General features: G+C 40.0%; 1 protein-coding gene and 1 long non-coding RNA gene across 3 annotated transcripts in view; one reads left to right on the top strand and one right to left on the bottom strand.

The window, feature by feature from the left end:
• The first annotated feature begins 6 nt into the window (after positions 1–6).
• Positions 7–1,090, top strand: LOC146496899 (uncharacterized). The gene is made up of 2 exons (XR_014870777.1): positions 7–97; positions 183–1,090. It is a non-coding gene; the product is annotated as an uncharacterized LOC146496899 (long non-coding RNA).
• LOC146496898 (uncharacterized) overlaps positions 921–16,079 on the bottom strand; it is a 27,280-nt gene continuing 12,121 nt past the window's right edge. Inside the window, exons 3-5 of one of the 2 annotated variants that reach the window (XM_085141056.1) lie at positions 9,299–9,306; positions 6,068–6,164; positions 921–2,626 (exon numbers count right to left, since the gene is read on the bottom strand). In XM_085141056.1, the coding sequence (XP_084997182.1) occupies positions 1,650–2,626; positions 6,068–6,164; positions 9,299–9,306 (1,082 nt within the window). In that variant the 3' untranslated portion in view covers positions 921–1,649. Of the gene's footprint in view, positions 2,627–6,067; positions 6,213–8,988; positions 9,001–9,298; positions 9,307–16,079 lie in introns of both variants that reach the window. The other variant, XM_085141057.1, reaches the window with a different exon arrangement.

The raw sequence follows: 16,079 nt of genomic DNA, 5'->3' as shown, positions 1-16,079 counted from the left end.
TCACAACTTCTTTATACTTGCTGTAGCTCACAGTTACTCTACACTGCAGATATGACGCCTCTGTTCATCTCAGTGCTGCTGGCTGCTATGTGCCTCGGTATGAACACAACTCTGTTTCTTTGATATCAACATTGACATGATTCTTTAACAGTACACTGATACTGTTTGTTGGTGTTTTACAGAATGCAGAGCACAAAAAGACAACGTGCTGCAAGCAAAAGGAGAAGAGACTGCTGCTGAAGGAGGCACAGTAACACTTGGCTGTCTCTATAACACCAGCTCATCAAATCATTATCTCTACTGGTACAAACAGGATGGACATAAAAGCCCCAAATTCATCCTGAGTCGCTTTAAAGTTGGTGAGGGGAAAACAGAGGCTGGAGGCAGATTTTCATCCACACTGGATTCCAGCATCAGATCAGTTCCTCTGAAGATCCAGAAGCTTCAGCTGTCTGACTCTGCTGTGTACTACTGTGCTCTGCAGCCCACAGTGACAGGAAACAGCAAAACTCTGTACAAAAACCTTTGGAGCAAAGACAACAGAATACTCCACAACATCCACTAGAGGGAGCCACACACTGTTAAGAGATAAGAGCACAAACCAAACGTTTTCTGCATAATTAAAGTAACACACGTACGTTCTGGTTTGCACTTCAGTTAGGAAACAGTTTAACAACTTCTACATAGAAAATGTATTCCTTAGTAGTGTTGGGCAAGTTATTTTGAAAAAGTAATTTGTTATAGTTACTACTTTTAAAAAAAGGGTTAGGGGGTAACTTAGTTATGAACAGAGTTACAATATTATAAAAGTAACTAAATACAAGGAAAAGTAACTATTGTGTTACTTTAGAAAAAAAGTCATTAATACAACTGATCTAAAAAAAAACAAAATTAAAAAACAAAAACAAACAACCATGAAATCAGATATATATTTTTTACTGTAACAACAACAACAACAAACATTTAACAAATCATTTTCATAACATGAAATGCAAATAGAAATTGTACATTTTAATAACCTATGCAAGAGTTTTGCAAATAAAAAAAAGTTATATCCAACGATCTACCTAAAAATGACATAGACTTTTTTTTTTTTAAAAACAACCATTTCAAAGTACTTACAGAACACTCGGGTTCTGCATGAAATAAGATGCCACACAAATTATTTGTGCCACCATGTTATCTTAAACTGGTCGTGTTATTGGGTATCATGACTACTTTAATCTTCCTCAGCCAAACAGCAGGACTTGAGTGACTGTTTCGCCCCACTAGCTCCCGGCAAGATGAACACAGCTTCAACCATCTGTGTGTTGAGAAACTGTAACATGTCAGCACTGCATTTTCTTCATAGTAACAGTAACAGCAACAGCATTATAACGATAGAAATAGTAATTAGTTAGATTACTAATTACTGAAAAAAGCAATGGCAATAACTTTTCCTTGGGCAAAGAATTGATAATGCACTTAAAACATTTTGTAAATAGAATAATTTGTAAAAATGTGCCACTTCCACCTGCTTTTAAACTGAAACTCTAACCATAACCTCCTCACTACCATGCTGTGTTTACCATTAGTTCCCATGCTGACTCGTGTTTAACTTTGCGCTCTACACAGCTTGCTAAACTGTTAATCTTGTTAAGAGTACGCATCTACATGTGTATTTTCATGTGGCGCAACAAATGAGTACGATATCTGAATGCATTCCCACAAGTTTTGCAATGATATGGTTTCTCACCTGTGTGTATTCTTATGTGCTCTTTTAAATGACTGTTACGGGTGAACATTTTCCCACATGTTTTACAATGATATGGTTTCTCACCTGTGTGACGTTTTGTGTGCATCAGTAACAAACTTCTAAGTGGAAATGTTTTCCCACATGTTTTACAGTAAGGTTTCTCACTTGTGTGAATTTTTTTGTGCCTCAATAAGCCATTACTATGTGCAAACAGTTTCCCACATATTTCACAGTGATGTCGCTTCTCACCTGTGTGCGTGATCATGTGGACAGTCAAACCATTTTTCTGTATAAAACTTTTCCCACACACTTTGCAAGAATATGGTTTCTCACCTGTGTGGATTCTCATGTGCTTCGCTACAGAACCACTACGTACAAACATTTTCCCACATGTTTTACAGGAAAATGGCTTCTCCCCTGTATGGATTCTATAATGTCTTTCCATTTCATAATTATATTTGTAGGCTTTTCCACAAACATCACATTTTAAAGACTTTTTACTTTTGTCAGACTTGCACTCACTGTCTGGCGTAGGTTGGTGTTCTACATTATTGTGGTTTTTTTTCTTTTTTCTTCGTGATTGTGAATCTTTCTTCCTTCCTCCCTGATATTGTCTCACTGCTACAGCAGAGCTGACACAGTTGACTTGGTCTCTTTTTGGTTCTGGTTCACTGTGGTCTCTTTCCTCAGCAGCAGTCACCATAAAGGTATGAGTCTCCTCCTTAAGTACCAGCTGCTCTCCTTCCTGACTGCTACAGAGTTGCTCCTGTTCCTCTTTAATCTGTGGGGCTTCTGGTTCCTCTTGGTCCAGATTGGAGCTCCTCTCCTGGTTCCAGAGCTGCTGGTCAGCGATAACTTCCTCCTCCTTACAGAAATGCTGCTGTGGGACATCTGGAGGGGAAAAAGGAGACAATTAAAAGAAAGGTGATGTGAAAATAGAAAAATAAAATCATACTGAGCAAATATACTGCACAAAAAATAAAGGAAGACTTTGAACATGTATCAGATCACAATGGAAAATTAAATTAAGCTTGATATCTATAGTGCCACGGACTGGGTATGTGTTGGGAATGAAAGGATGCCATGTGGCTGAATTCAAGGACTCCCTAAAAATTTTACTGCAACTCAAAATGGTACTCAGTAGTTCAACTGGCCCTATTTGCTTGTAGGGTAGGGGTGTCCAACTCCAGTCCTTGAGAGCTTCTGTCCTGCAGCTTTTAGATGCAGCCTTGTTCCAACACAACTGAATCTTATGAATGACTTGTTACCAGGCCTTTGCCAAATTTGATGGCGTGCTGAAGAGGTATTCTAACCATTTGATTAAGCTGTGCTGGGGTAGGGATGCATCTAAAAGCTGCAGGATAGAAGCCCTCGAGGACTGGAGTTGGACACCCCTGTTGTAGGGCATGAAATGACAGATGCGTCCTGGGGGATCCCCCCCTAGATCTGCCCACCACTGAGCTCCTGGACAGAGTTGTAACCTCGTAGTACCAGATGGAATAAAACATAACGTCCCAGATATGAATGGAAATTGAGAAGAATTTAGTGATTCCAACTGATTATTGATAACGCTTAATGTTCCAATTTTGTATCAATTCTGTCTTCGATCCTTATTGCCTCTGCTTTGAGAGTCACCGCTATCATAAAGCAGCATATCAAAGACATTACTTCATACAAATTAATTTGTGCATGTAAGAGGCATTTCTCCTCTGTTGTGATTAGTGCTGGGGTGGTAAATGACAAAAACCCCAAAAACAAAACAAAACGTTGCTACACATATTACATGGAGCACTTAAAATTCATTTGAATTAGTACAGTACTGCAGTATTTACTTCTAGAAGAAAGTAACTCATTGTACTAGTCATTACAAAACTTTAATGTTAATGGGGTCAGCTCTCAACTGCAGCATCACTCTGGGCTCTCGGCTAGCTTAGCATTAGCATGCTGACTGCACAGGTGCTTGCAGAGCCATAGTTGTGTTAGCAGCCGTTTTGTCCTGGATGCAGTTTCTACTTTACCATCATGTTCTCGTCCTTTTGTGCAATAAAAATAAATGTAATGTCCATATCCATGTTGCAGAGTGCGCCGCTATTTCACTCCTCTCACACGCCAACTAAAATCAGCTGATTGTAGTGCAAGAACAGTGGGATCAATAACCAGACAGACTAACAATTGAATTACTTGAATTGGACTACCAGGAACCAGTTCTTTAGGATAGCCAGTGCCCAGCAGTCCAGGTCCTTGGATTCCCGTCCCTAACCCACTCTGCTACTTAACTGACCAGATCAATATGCCAGTAGTTTGACTGACCTGATGCTATACTCTGGTTAAAAAGCATTCCTTTAATTTTTCGAGCAGTGCATACTGTTAAAACAAGGCTTAAAAGTATGAATGTCAGTCAGAAAAACACAGAATGTTTACACCTCTTGTCAGTGCTGATGATGACTGACATCAGCTGTTGAAGATACGAGATCAATGCAGAAATGTTGGCTGAATCCTCACAGTTAACAGATAAATAAACTCTCATTAAAAATAAACTCATTAAAAATCAGCTACAAAGAAAAAAGGCCACAAACGATTACAGAGAGAATACAGACCCTACTCCACAAGTTAGCCCATGAACAGAGAAAGTACTGTAAATTCACAGTAACTGCCGTCTCCTTACAAATGTTCATTAGATTGACCACACTTATACAGACTGTATATAACTACCAACTCTCCAGCCATGTTGATGGATTGCTTATATTGGCTGGAAATATTCATTTCCAGAGGAAAGACACAGACAGGAGATGCTTACAGGATGTGATGTGACAACACTAATGAACTATTGATGTGTCACATTTGTCCAAGGCGTATTTCATTGTTATGGAAAAAGAGAATATTAAAATCGTGATGAACAGGGGTGGTGATTTCTATGGCTTTGTGTATATAATTTGGAATTTTGTACAAATGTAGGCCAATAATAAATATATGATATCATTTCATTCTTCAAGGTTTATTTGCATGACGCACAAACAGACACAATTGAAAGGTACAAATGTGTTGTGCATGAAACTAATCCAAACGTGCTGCAGATGTGTGTCACAGGCTGGTCTGGCTGTAGGCTGTGGCACTTGGCCAGAGGTGGCGCTGGTTGACTCGACTCCATGTTAGTGCACAAAGTAAACTGCTCGCTGTAGTTGTGAAGCAAAAACGCTGAAACCGGAGAAATAAAACGACAACGACGACAAGAGTCTCCCGATCGTTTACTCTTGCTGTCCTGTGAACAACATCGGCGTGGTGTTAATTGTTTGCTGTTTTCGCGATCGCGTCGCGCATGAGACAATCACCAGGTAAACTCGCCACATTTTTAAACATTTTGTTGTTCAACAGCATCAGGACTGACGGAGTGTGTTTGAGATAACCTCACAAGTGTCGCAGATGACACATTTGGCGTTTTTTTTTTTGCTCGTTTGTCGGTAGCAGCTCCTGAAACGCAAGTCTGCCACACATCTGTTCCACCAACGCCAGTTGATCTAAACGCCAGTTAATCTGGAACACCGGTGTTGTGCCAAAGTAGGTATCCCCGACAGAATTTGTTTCCCCTGTGCTGGGAGCACCAAGAAGTACTGATGTTTTCATTTTGTGAAAAAGTGAAAAATTAGTATCGTTACATTACCATTCAGTTTGAGGGTTACAACAGAAAATTATATATTTATTGCTCACGGGTATCAGATGGGATTATTTTTAACAAACCATTAACGTTTTGGCTGATAACTATTTTTATTCTCCTATAACTTTACTATATAAAGAGCTAAATCCTCCAAAGTTTCAGGAGTAATGGGTCATAATAAGAAGTGTTTGTGAACGAAAAATCAACAACGTGGGATACTATTTGTCCGTGATTTGGACAGTCCAGCGTGTGCTCCCGACGCAGGGGAAACAAATTCTGTCGGGGATACCTAATTTGGCACAACACCGGCAGAGCCACACGATGGTTGTACTGTCGTTGTCGCTAACGGACCGACGCTTGTCCGTCCAAAGTGTGGTTATTTTAAATATAAGAGAAAGAGAGAATGAATATAGGCACTACAGTGACCATCAAAACGATGAAAAAACAAACTGTGTGGCACCACGAAACAAACGATAGCGTGTAATGTGAAACAGCTGATGTTTCCATGTCGTGATCCGATATATAACGGTCACATCTACCAGCTGTACATTAAACTGCATAATCTTCTGTGAAAAGTGGTACATAAGTACACTTTGCTTACTTAAGTCTCCAAAAAGTCCTCACAATCATAAACGTCCCGCAGAGCTGTGATCAGGATCCTCCCTCAGAGGGACACTCACCTGTCCTGTGCAGCTTGATTTCGGGTTTCCAGGTGATATCCAGCAGTCTGCGCTGACGGTCGATCTCTTCCTCGTACTGGACGATCGTTTTTTCAAACTCCAAGAATATTTGTTCAGCAGCAGCAGTTAGTCGCTCGTTGATAAACTCTCTCAGATACTGAACTGAAGGCATTGTTACTGACACAGCAACACACTCTCTGCTCGGAAGAAAAGCTAACGCTACTTCCGCTTTTTCCTAGTTACTTCCGCCTGGTGTCGCGCGGTGAGGTTCCGGTGTTGTGCCAAAAAGTGATTGCCTGCCAAAAACTGATTTCCGATGTTTCCTTGTACTTTTTATGTGTAATATCTTTACGTATGTTGGTAAATAGACTTCGGTGAACAGCGTTTACAAAGGGGTTATATATACAATTAAAAGATTATCTGTTTTTTTCAAGTATCTTTATAACTCTGTGTTATTGTACTCACATTATAACCAATCCGGTCCTTTATCCCCACTTAAAATATTTTTACAGAACTATTGTAATATTTGCTGCCATTTCTGCTGTCCTCCTGGCCAACTTACTCTTACAAAAGACATGAGATTTTTTTAACTGCATAAATAAAGGTTCTATAAAAGTCGCTGCCAAAAACTGATTGCGGCTTCTACCTTGTTATATGAATGTTGTTTGTAGCTCAATATGACTTTGTGTCATCCATGAGGGATGCATTTGACATATGTTTCACATATTATAGCCCAACAAGTTACTTATAGCAGTTTAAATACGAGCAATCAGTTTTTGGCAAATACCGGAAATCAGTTTTTGGCAGACAATCACTTTTTGGCACAACACCGGCAGTACACGAGTGTTGCCTTTATTTCCTCTTTAAAGTGTCAGTTTGTTGCAGTAAATGAATAAATGATTGTGAGCAGCAAGGCTGCCGTGAGAAGCGAAAACAGATCCACGAATGAATTAAACTCCATGCAGGCTGTGGAATAAAAATAAAGGAAATTATTTTGACTGTTTAGCTTTCAGTGCTGACCAAGGTTATTATCGTTAACGAAAACTAACGAAATAACGAAAACTAGAAGTGAAAAAACATTTTCGTTAACGGAAATAAAAATAAAAACAAAAAAGGAAAACTAACTAAAACTATAATGAGTGTTCACAAAACTAACTAAAATTAACTGAATTTATAGCAAAAATGTGTTTAGTTTTCATTGATGTGTGCGTGTCATACAATAGTCAAGGGTGAAAAAGAAGTTTAGTTTCCAGATTTTTTTCTTGCTGTGTCTCATTATGCCAGCAGGTGGCAGCACGTTAGTCGAGTAGTCTGTGTTGCTGCTCCGTCCACGCGCAGAATCATGTCAGGAAAAGTCGGGAGCCAGAGTCCAATTTGGGATTACTTTGAATATGACTGTGTTTTGGATAAAGCAAGTGTCTTGTAGTGGAAACAGACAAATTATGAGAGACATTTCTAAAGGGAAAAAAATCCCACAAACCTTAAAGTGCACTTGAAAAGCTCACACGAGAAGGCTAACCTAGCTTAGCTTGAGAAGGTAAGGGAGCACACTCAACCCTCATCCCCAGAAAACAGAAGCTAACCCCAGGCAAGGCAGCGTGATGCATCCCGAGACAACAGGACGGGGATATCTACACAACTGTGTGAGTCAATTGCCTTCAAAAAGTTTATCAATTCACTTGAACCACAATTACGAACACCCGGTGCTGCGAGAGTTAATAGTCTCATTGGGGCCAAGATATACATTTTATAGTTGCCTGGTATCAATGGTTGTTCATCTGCCTTTATTTATTTATTTAAAGAACCCATAGGTGGGAATGTGAGTTGTCTGTCTCTGCGTGTTAGCCCTGCGACAGACAGGCGACCTGTCCAGGGTGCAGTATGGTAGCTGGAATAGCAACATACCCAAGGATGAGCAGAATGACTGATATGATGAAACTGGGATTTTGTTACACTTAATTATTGCAAACACAACTAAAACTATAACTGAAACGAATCAAAACTAAACTGAAACTAAGGATTTTCAAAAAGTAAAAACTAAACTAAACTAGCAAACAATTGGTAAAAACTAATTAAAACTGATATAAAATTGAAAATCTGAAGTCAAAACTAAATAAAAATAAAAACTAATGAAAATTGCAAAACTATTAAAACCCTGGTGCTGACTTTCATTTAGTTTTTGATACACGACTAAATAAATCCATCATATTGATATAAAAATATCAAAGACAAAAGAGCAGAAACCGCAGCAGCTTATTTTTCAGCTGCTGTATTAAATAAAAGGAGTAAAACCTTTCAGGTCTTTCAAATCTGACTCCAACAGTTTTCTCAGAGTTACATTTATTATTACACAAGATGTAAATGTTCATTGGTTATAGATTTAATTACATTTAACATTTTATTTTCAAAGTGGAGCCCAGACGTGAGTGTTTAGTGGATGTTCTTTGACTCAGACATCACAGAGAGAAGAACCAGATGCTCTGTGTGAACAAAGTTGAAGCAGGAAAACTTTAAAGAGCAGCATCACATCACATGAGAACAAAAGCAGCTCCTCCTCCTCCTGACTGCAGAAACCTGTCTGACTCCAGCTGTGAACATCAGACCACTCACAGCTAACTCCCAGTGAACACCACTTCCAACATTTCTCCTCTGGAAACATGGAAAAACTGGCTGTGATTTGGATCTTTGCAGCTCTCGTAGGTACGTATGTTTCTGACAGGAACACCTGAAATTCAAAGACACGTTTACAGCGTTACAGATCCAGTTCGGACTTTCTTTGAGCTCACTGTGTTTTTCCAATGATGGACATGTGACTGTGGAACAGAGCTGTAAATATAACATGTTGTTTCATCAGCAGGTAACAGCTTGGAAGATGATATCACTGCCAGCAGTGCTGAAGTGTTTTCATCAGAGGGCCGCACAGTTACTGTGTCCTGTAACTATTCAGTTCAAGCCCAGAATCTCCAGTGGTATCGACACGATCCTGGATCAGCTCCTCAGTTCCTTCTCCTCATCACTGATACGAGTGAGCCGACTGTGGTGAGAGCAACCCCCCCAAACCCTCGACTGACTGCTGCACTGAACAAGGAGAGAAATCGAGTCAATCTGGAGATCTCCTCTGCTGCAGTGACAGACTCTGCTGTGTACTACTGTGCTCTGCAGCCCACAGTGACAGGAAACAGCAAAACTCTGTACAAAAACCTTTGGAGCAAAGACAACAGAATACTCCACAACATCCACTAGAGGGAGCCACACACTGTTAAACCTCTGATTCTTGTGTCATTGGACTGATGACAAAGACAACAGAGAAATGAAGCAGTAAAGATCAGAGACAGAGACAGAGCTGCTGTGGAAGCACAAAACTATTTGATTGGCTGAGCTATTACACTGGCCCCGCCCACTGAAGTTGAGCTCATCCAATGACATTATTTGTTGGTCATTGTGCTGCAGTGGAAGAACATTGTTCATGTGCTGTCTGTCTGGCTTTAATAACTCCAAAGACATGTTGCTGCACCTCTTTTTGCTTCTATCTCACATTATAGGTGAGTTTAAGAACAGGATTAAAGTTTAGTTGAAGCTGCTGCATTAAGCAGATATACAGACTGCATTTCACTACTTTTCTTCTTTCTTTTTCCAGGACTAACAGCTGGAGACTCAATCACTCCTCAACAACCTGAAGTCACTGAAACAGAAGGAGAATCTGTCAAACTCACATGTGACTATGAGACAACATCAGAGTATGTACGCCTTCACTGGTACAGACATCATTCTGACCTTCAGGCTCCTCAGTTTATACTCTGGAAAGAAGCAAGATCATGGAGTGACAAATATATTCCCAATAGTCGATATGAATCCAAAACATCTTCTACATCAACTAATCTGACCATAACAGCCCTAACCCTGGCAGACACAGCTCTCTACTACTGTGCTCTAGAAACACAGTGATACAAAGTGTAGAAGAGGCTGTACAAAAACCTGAACACAGATATCTGACTACTCTTCAAAGAGGAGGGAAGTGGTATTCAAAGCACAGCTTCATATCAGATGGATTCTGCTAATTCCTGTTTTATCCGAGTCACCACAGTGACTCGGATAAAAGCATTTCTTTCTTTCTTTTTTTTTCCAAAATAAAGTTCCTCCAAAGAGTGCTACACATATTCACACAGATTTAAATTCCAGGCTTGATAATGTTTTTGGCTCCACCCACTGATGTTGAACTCAACCAATGAGATGATTTCTGTCTGCAGGATTCAAAGCACAACCATCCTGATATTGAGAAGGACTGCAGCAGAGAGACTGCATAGTTTCTTTATTCTGAGGTCTATTTTTACAGTTTTTCCAATTTTAGAATCATCCTGTTTCAGAGTGATGCTCAAAAAGTAGTTCATGCATTTAGGCGGGACAATTGTAATTCATTATTTTCAGCATGTCCCAAAAACTTCCTGAAAAGCCTTCAGTTGATCCAAAATGCTGCAGCAAGAGTCCTGACAGAGAACCAGCTTCCAGTTTGGATTCAGGAGACAGACACTATCTCTACTTTCAAGATTAGGCTTCAAACTTTCCTTTCTGCTAAAGCATATAGTTAGGGCTGGACCAGGTGACCCTGAATCCTCCCTTAGTTATGCTGAGATAGGCATAGACTGCTGGAGGACTCCCATGATGCACTGGGTCTTTGAGTATCGGCTAAGATGGGGGCTGTGGTAGGACTTGACTTAAGCGGCCAAAGAAGTGCAGGAAACTGATGCTGTCCAGTGTAGCAAGTGATTTATTCACCATTTTGTGACCCAAACAAAAAACATAAAACATAACTGAACTCAAATCAACGGAAATTAAGGTCAAACTGCACAGAGCTACACTGACCTGAACCTTTCTTCAAACATCAGATTAACCCAGAAGCTATAAATAGGAAGTAAAACTACATTTCCTCCTTTTGTTTCTGGAAGACAGGTAAGTAAGGTAAGTTTAAACAATACAAATTAACAGTTGAAATAAAGAACATGTTAACTTAACAAACTTGTAGGAATTGATTTAAACCAAGATGTTATATTATATAATCTGTAAAAGTGCAAAACATAAACAAACCTGGGATAGTAGATGTTTGCCTATTGCAGACTACATATGAAATATGGTTCAATCAAAACAAGAATGTTAACTAATATGGACAAATGGTATTCTCACCCACTTTGTTGCAGGGGTAATGCCAAAGAGCTCTCAAAACAGATTTGATGTTGAACTTCACAGGACATTACCAAACACCAAAACCTTATGGAGGAAAGACAACAGAATACAGAATATATTTTTCTCTTCTTTTCTTTGCTAAATGTACTTTGTATATCGTTTACATGATTGAAATAAATTAAAAAACAAACAGACAAATATTGAAAGAACCCACAGACTATGGTCTTGATGAAAAGTGGACGTGGGAAGTTAGATAAAGGTTGCTTTGATTTGACACTGAAATGAAAACTAAGAGCAGAAGAAAGAGGAAGACCTTTAAACATGAAGGGCCTTAAAGATCTTCATCAAGGCGGTCACACAAGTGAAAGCAAAGTAGACTGTAATCCTGCTGCAGAGAAGTTTAACAGTGTGTGTGTCATGGTCACGGTGAGTGCTAGAGTTTTCCATTGTGCCAGTGATCTCATCCCCTAGGTGGAGTTGCCGCATCTCCACGTGCCACGGCCCCTGTGAGTAATTTGGCTGCTGGCTTTTAAGACCAGCGCTCACAATCACTCCCCGCCAGATCGTCTGCTAACCATGTTTAGTGTCGGACGTCATAGTTGAAGTTAATGTATCATAGTATTGCTCGTTCTCACCTGCTTTACCTCTCTGCTCACAGTAATTCTCCATCCTGCCATAACTAACCTCCATTAAGTCGCTGGTTTGTTGTGCTGCTTCACTGCTGCACTCACTTGCCTGCCTCCCTGCCCAGCTTTCTGGAAACGCTTGGATTTCGCTCAAGATGTGTATGAGGCTCACCAGGACAACTTACAGGCTGTATCCCAATTCAGGGTCTGCAGCCTTAAAGGCCACATTTTAAGGCCGATTACATCACAGCGACGCAACGAAGGCTGTCCCAATTCAAAGGCCGGTGGCATCGAGCCAAACGGACTTTAACGTGTGTTTGAACGAGCTGACGGTTCACTCGTTAAGCTGAAAGAAAGATGCTTTAATCACAGCAGTCACACATGTGTCCACTGTACCAGCTGGGAACTCTTCTTGTTTAGCACTCGTAATAACACAAACACTAAATCCTCCTGTTTGTAGCAGTGTGTACACCTGAGACTGTCACCTGTCTGTCTGTCCTGCACTCTCTCTCTTTTTCTTTCTCTCTGATTGTGGAATAAAAGTATGAACATGTGTTTATAAGTTACACTTGTGTTTGAATCCTGCAGCTTATCACACATTTGATTTCCATGTGTGACGACTGCAAGTGTCCAGAGTGAGGACAGACTGAGGGACCCACTTCTGCACATCATCTGTGAGGCTTTGCACCCCTGATGATCCACCAGGACAAACTCAGCAGTGTGTGAGGAAGAGGAGGAGGAAGAGCCAGCAGCAGCTGACAGATGGAGAGAATAGACAGACTGTTCCCTGTTTGTGAAGGACTGATAGGAAAGTTTAACATAACTAATTGTCTGTCTTGAATCAGTCTTATTAGGTAATGTTCAAATAATTTTATCATCCCAGTGTTTTCAGTGTGGGAGAAAGTACTCAGGGCCTTCAAGTTACACACTATGAAAGGCAGCAACAAGTTTAATGTTCAGAAACCTAAAGTATGTATCAGCAGCAGAATGGAGCTAAAAATAAATGTTTGTTTCAGTTCTATGAAGCTTTGAGTATTTTGGATTAGTAGTACTGCTGTGTTTGTTGCATCATATTGCTGTAATTGTTTATATGCTTTATATATTCTGAGCTAAGTTGATCTATAGTGTTACATCATATTCTATAAGGATGTTATGTGTTTGTAGACTTTCTGCCCAGTTTGACCCATTTAGCAGAAGTCAGCCTGTTTAAGGCTCTGATATCTATTCTGTATGACTTAAAGCAGTTATGACTAGAGATGGCACGATACCACTTTTTTATGTCCGATACCGATACCGATATCATAAATTTGGATATCTGCCGATACCGATACGAATCCGATATAGTGTGTTTTTTAATCAATAAAACGTTTTTTTAATATCTTGCTGCATTTTGTATAAGTTTATACTCAAGTTTAAATAAATGACAACACTAAAGCTATTCTGTTAAACCTGTATGTAAAAAATACACTGCGCCCAAAATATTTCATAGTTCAGCAATACTGATCAATCTAATAAACTTAAACCTGCTCCATCCTCCCTATTCTGGTATGAGTACTATACTAATAGGGTTGCAAACTCCCAGCAAAAAAAAAAAAAAGGGAACCACCCTCCACCTCATGATGCTTAATGGATGTAATCAAAATTAGTTTGATGCAGGGGGGAAAATGCACAAAAATAAATTATTTTTCAAGAATAATTAAATAGATTCAACATCTTTCTTCAGCAGAATTGCAGACTGCACGGATGGTATCTTCCCGAAGGAAAAAGTAGTATAGCTTACTATATTAGACTTAACAGTTACTATATACAGTAATGGACTTCTATATATTTTACATCAGATTAAAACTTTGGGTGTAAGAGTCAGATAATTATTTATTAAAAGCTAGATATTTTAAATGAGAATAAGAAAGAAAAGTATGTCTTTGTGCCCCCTTTTTCCTGTTCATGCCCTATCGGCCCCCCCTGGCTACACTTTGCTAGATCCGCCCCTGCACAGTTACCAGCGGTCAGCTGCTAGAAAAGGATCCTGGTGTAGAAAGTAATATTAAATAAATTCTAACAACAGCATATCAAGCTTAAACGTGCTGCTGTTGTTCAGCCGCTGGTTTCCTCTTTCTGGTGAGAAGTGGGCCAAAAACAAACAAGAGAGACGGACTCGCGACAGAAAAGCCGATCAGCTGATCATTAAGCAGTTTCACGATTGAAGCAGCAGCAGGAGAGAGAGAGAGAGGCAGTCGCTCCATATCTCGGTTGTTAAGCTTAACGCGGGAATGCTTTACAACCATTCAGAGATGAACTTACACACTTGCTTTACTTCTCTCTGGGATAACTTCCTCGGAGATGAAATGCTGGTTTGCTAGCAAGGCTACAAATACACACAGCTGCTCTATCACGTGATGCATACTGCTGCTACGTGCTACGGTTATGAGCCGAGTTACGCCGTGTAGCAAGTTTTGTGAGGTGCTTTTTTGATATTTAATGGATCGGATTACATTTTTTATTTCTCACCGATATCCGATCCAGTAATTTGGGTCAGTATCGGACCGATACCGATACGTAATATCGGATCGGTCCATCTCTAGTTATGACTAGGGATGGGTACCGGTATCCGGTGCCATTATGCCACCGGTTCTGACATAAACCTTTCCGAGGATAGTAGGCGGGCCCAGGTACGTACGTTCTTTTAGAGCAGAGCTACAGATTAAAAATGCCCAAGGCGAAGCGGTCAAAAGTCTGGCTGTACTTCACAGCAAAAGATGCAAACTCAGCAGCCTGCAACAAGTGCTTTAAGCTGATACTGTGCAAAGGAGGTAACACCTCAAATCTGATGAAACACCTGGCGACGCATAGTGTTTTTTTAAAAGCCTAGAAATGCACCGTATTTGATAGCTTGCTGCGAGACCTCACACCGAGCACATCTACTGCGGGTGTGGTGCCTGTTATCGGACCCGGAGTTAGCAACATCCCCCAAAAACCCGAAGAGGAGAGTCCTAGCCCCTAGCCCTGCCAGTGTAGCAGAAATGATGAGGATGATGATGCAGCAGCAGCCGTTCTTCTCTGCGTGAGTAGCTTAATGTTGTTTGTGTGTAATTTACATTGAGTAGGCTAACCACGTTATTACATTAATGCATGTAAGGTGAACTAGCAAACACCGTCGTAGTTACATGCAGCTGTCTTCTTGTTTGATGGCAGATACTCCCTTCACCCTGGCCAAAAAGGCTAAAATGACCAAAGAAAAAGTGGAAAACAGCTAAACATGAGAGGTTTTTGGACAAAGTTGGTGTTTTTTTCCCCCCCATTGCTTAAGCACTGCTTCCAGCCAAGAGTGATACCATAAATCCCCTATTGCTGCAGAAAAGGCTAACATTATCTTTTTACAAAAAAAACAGTTAAACATAAGAGGTTTTTGGACAAAGTTTGTGTTCTTCATTCTTTAAGCACCGGTTCGAGCACCGTTTAAGCACCGGCACCGTTTCAAAAGTACCGGTTTGGTACTGGTATCGGATAAAACGTAAACTATACCCATCCCTAGTTATGACATGGCATGATTTTCTCACCCAATAAAGGAATATTTAATATATCAGTCTACTCTTCATTCTATCAGAAACAGTTATCACAGCTCGTACATTTTCTTTTTACACATATATGTAAGGATTGAGCCAAATGTAATAATGGCAACATATTAAATGAACAATATATTTGTCTCTTCTATATAATACATCTAGACATACACTGTCAAAGATACTTATCTTTGAGTAAAGATTTAAGGTGATGGGAAATTTGAATAAATGCAACTTGAATCTTTACTGAAGCTCAGTATTTGACACAGAGTCCAAGTTCACTGCTGTAAAAACTTTAATATTGGCCATATTATATTCACATTACCAAAGTGAGATGACTTTAGTCTCATGAACATTAGCTAATTGTTATTTACTAGCTAATCTTAAAATGGGTGTTCAGTGCAGTAATGAAGCCCAATAATCATGTTTTCACAGTCCCGTGGTCTCAGCCTCAGTTACTTATTAAAATCACACAAAGCTCATGTAGAAACAAATGAACAAAAGGTTTTCTCCTTCATTTCTGTCAAACAAAGCTGTGTGAAACATTTCCAGCTGTTAGTATGATGGTTGCTAGGCAACCTGGGCAGCGCGACCAAGGCTAGACCGTCCCATTTCACAAGCCTCGCACTTCCGGCCTTAGCGGTTATG

The sequence above is a fragment of the Neolamprologus multifasciatus genome, chromosome 18 (assembly GCF_963576455.1).
Source record: "Neolamprologus multifasciatus chromosome 18, fNeoMul1.2, whole genome shotgun sequence".
NCBI lineage: Eukaryota > Metazoa > Chordata > Actinopteri > Cichliformes > Cichlidae > Neolamprologus > Neolamprologus multifasciatus.
This window is presented reverse-complemented; position numbering and strand designations above follow the sequence as displayed.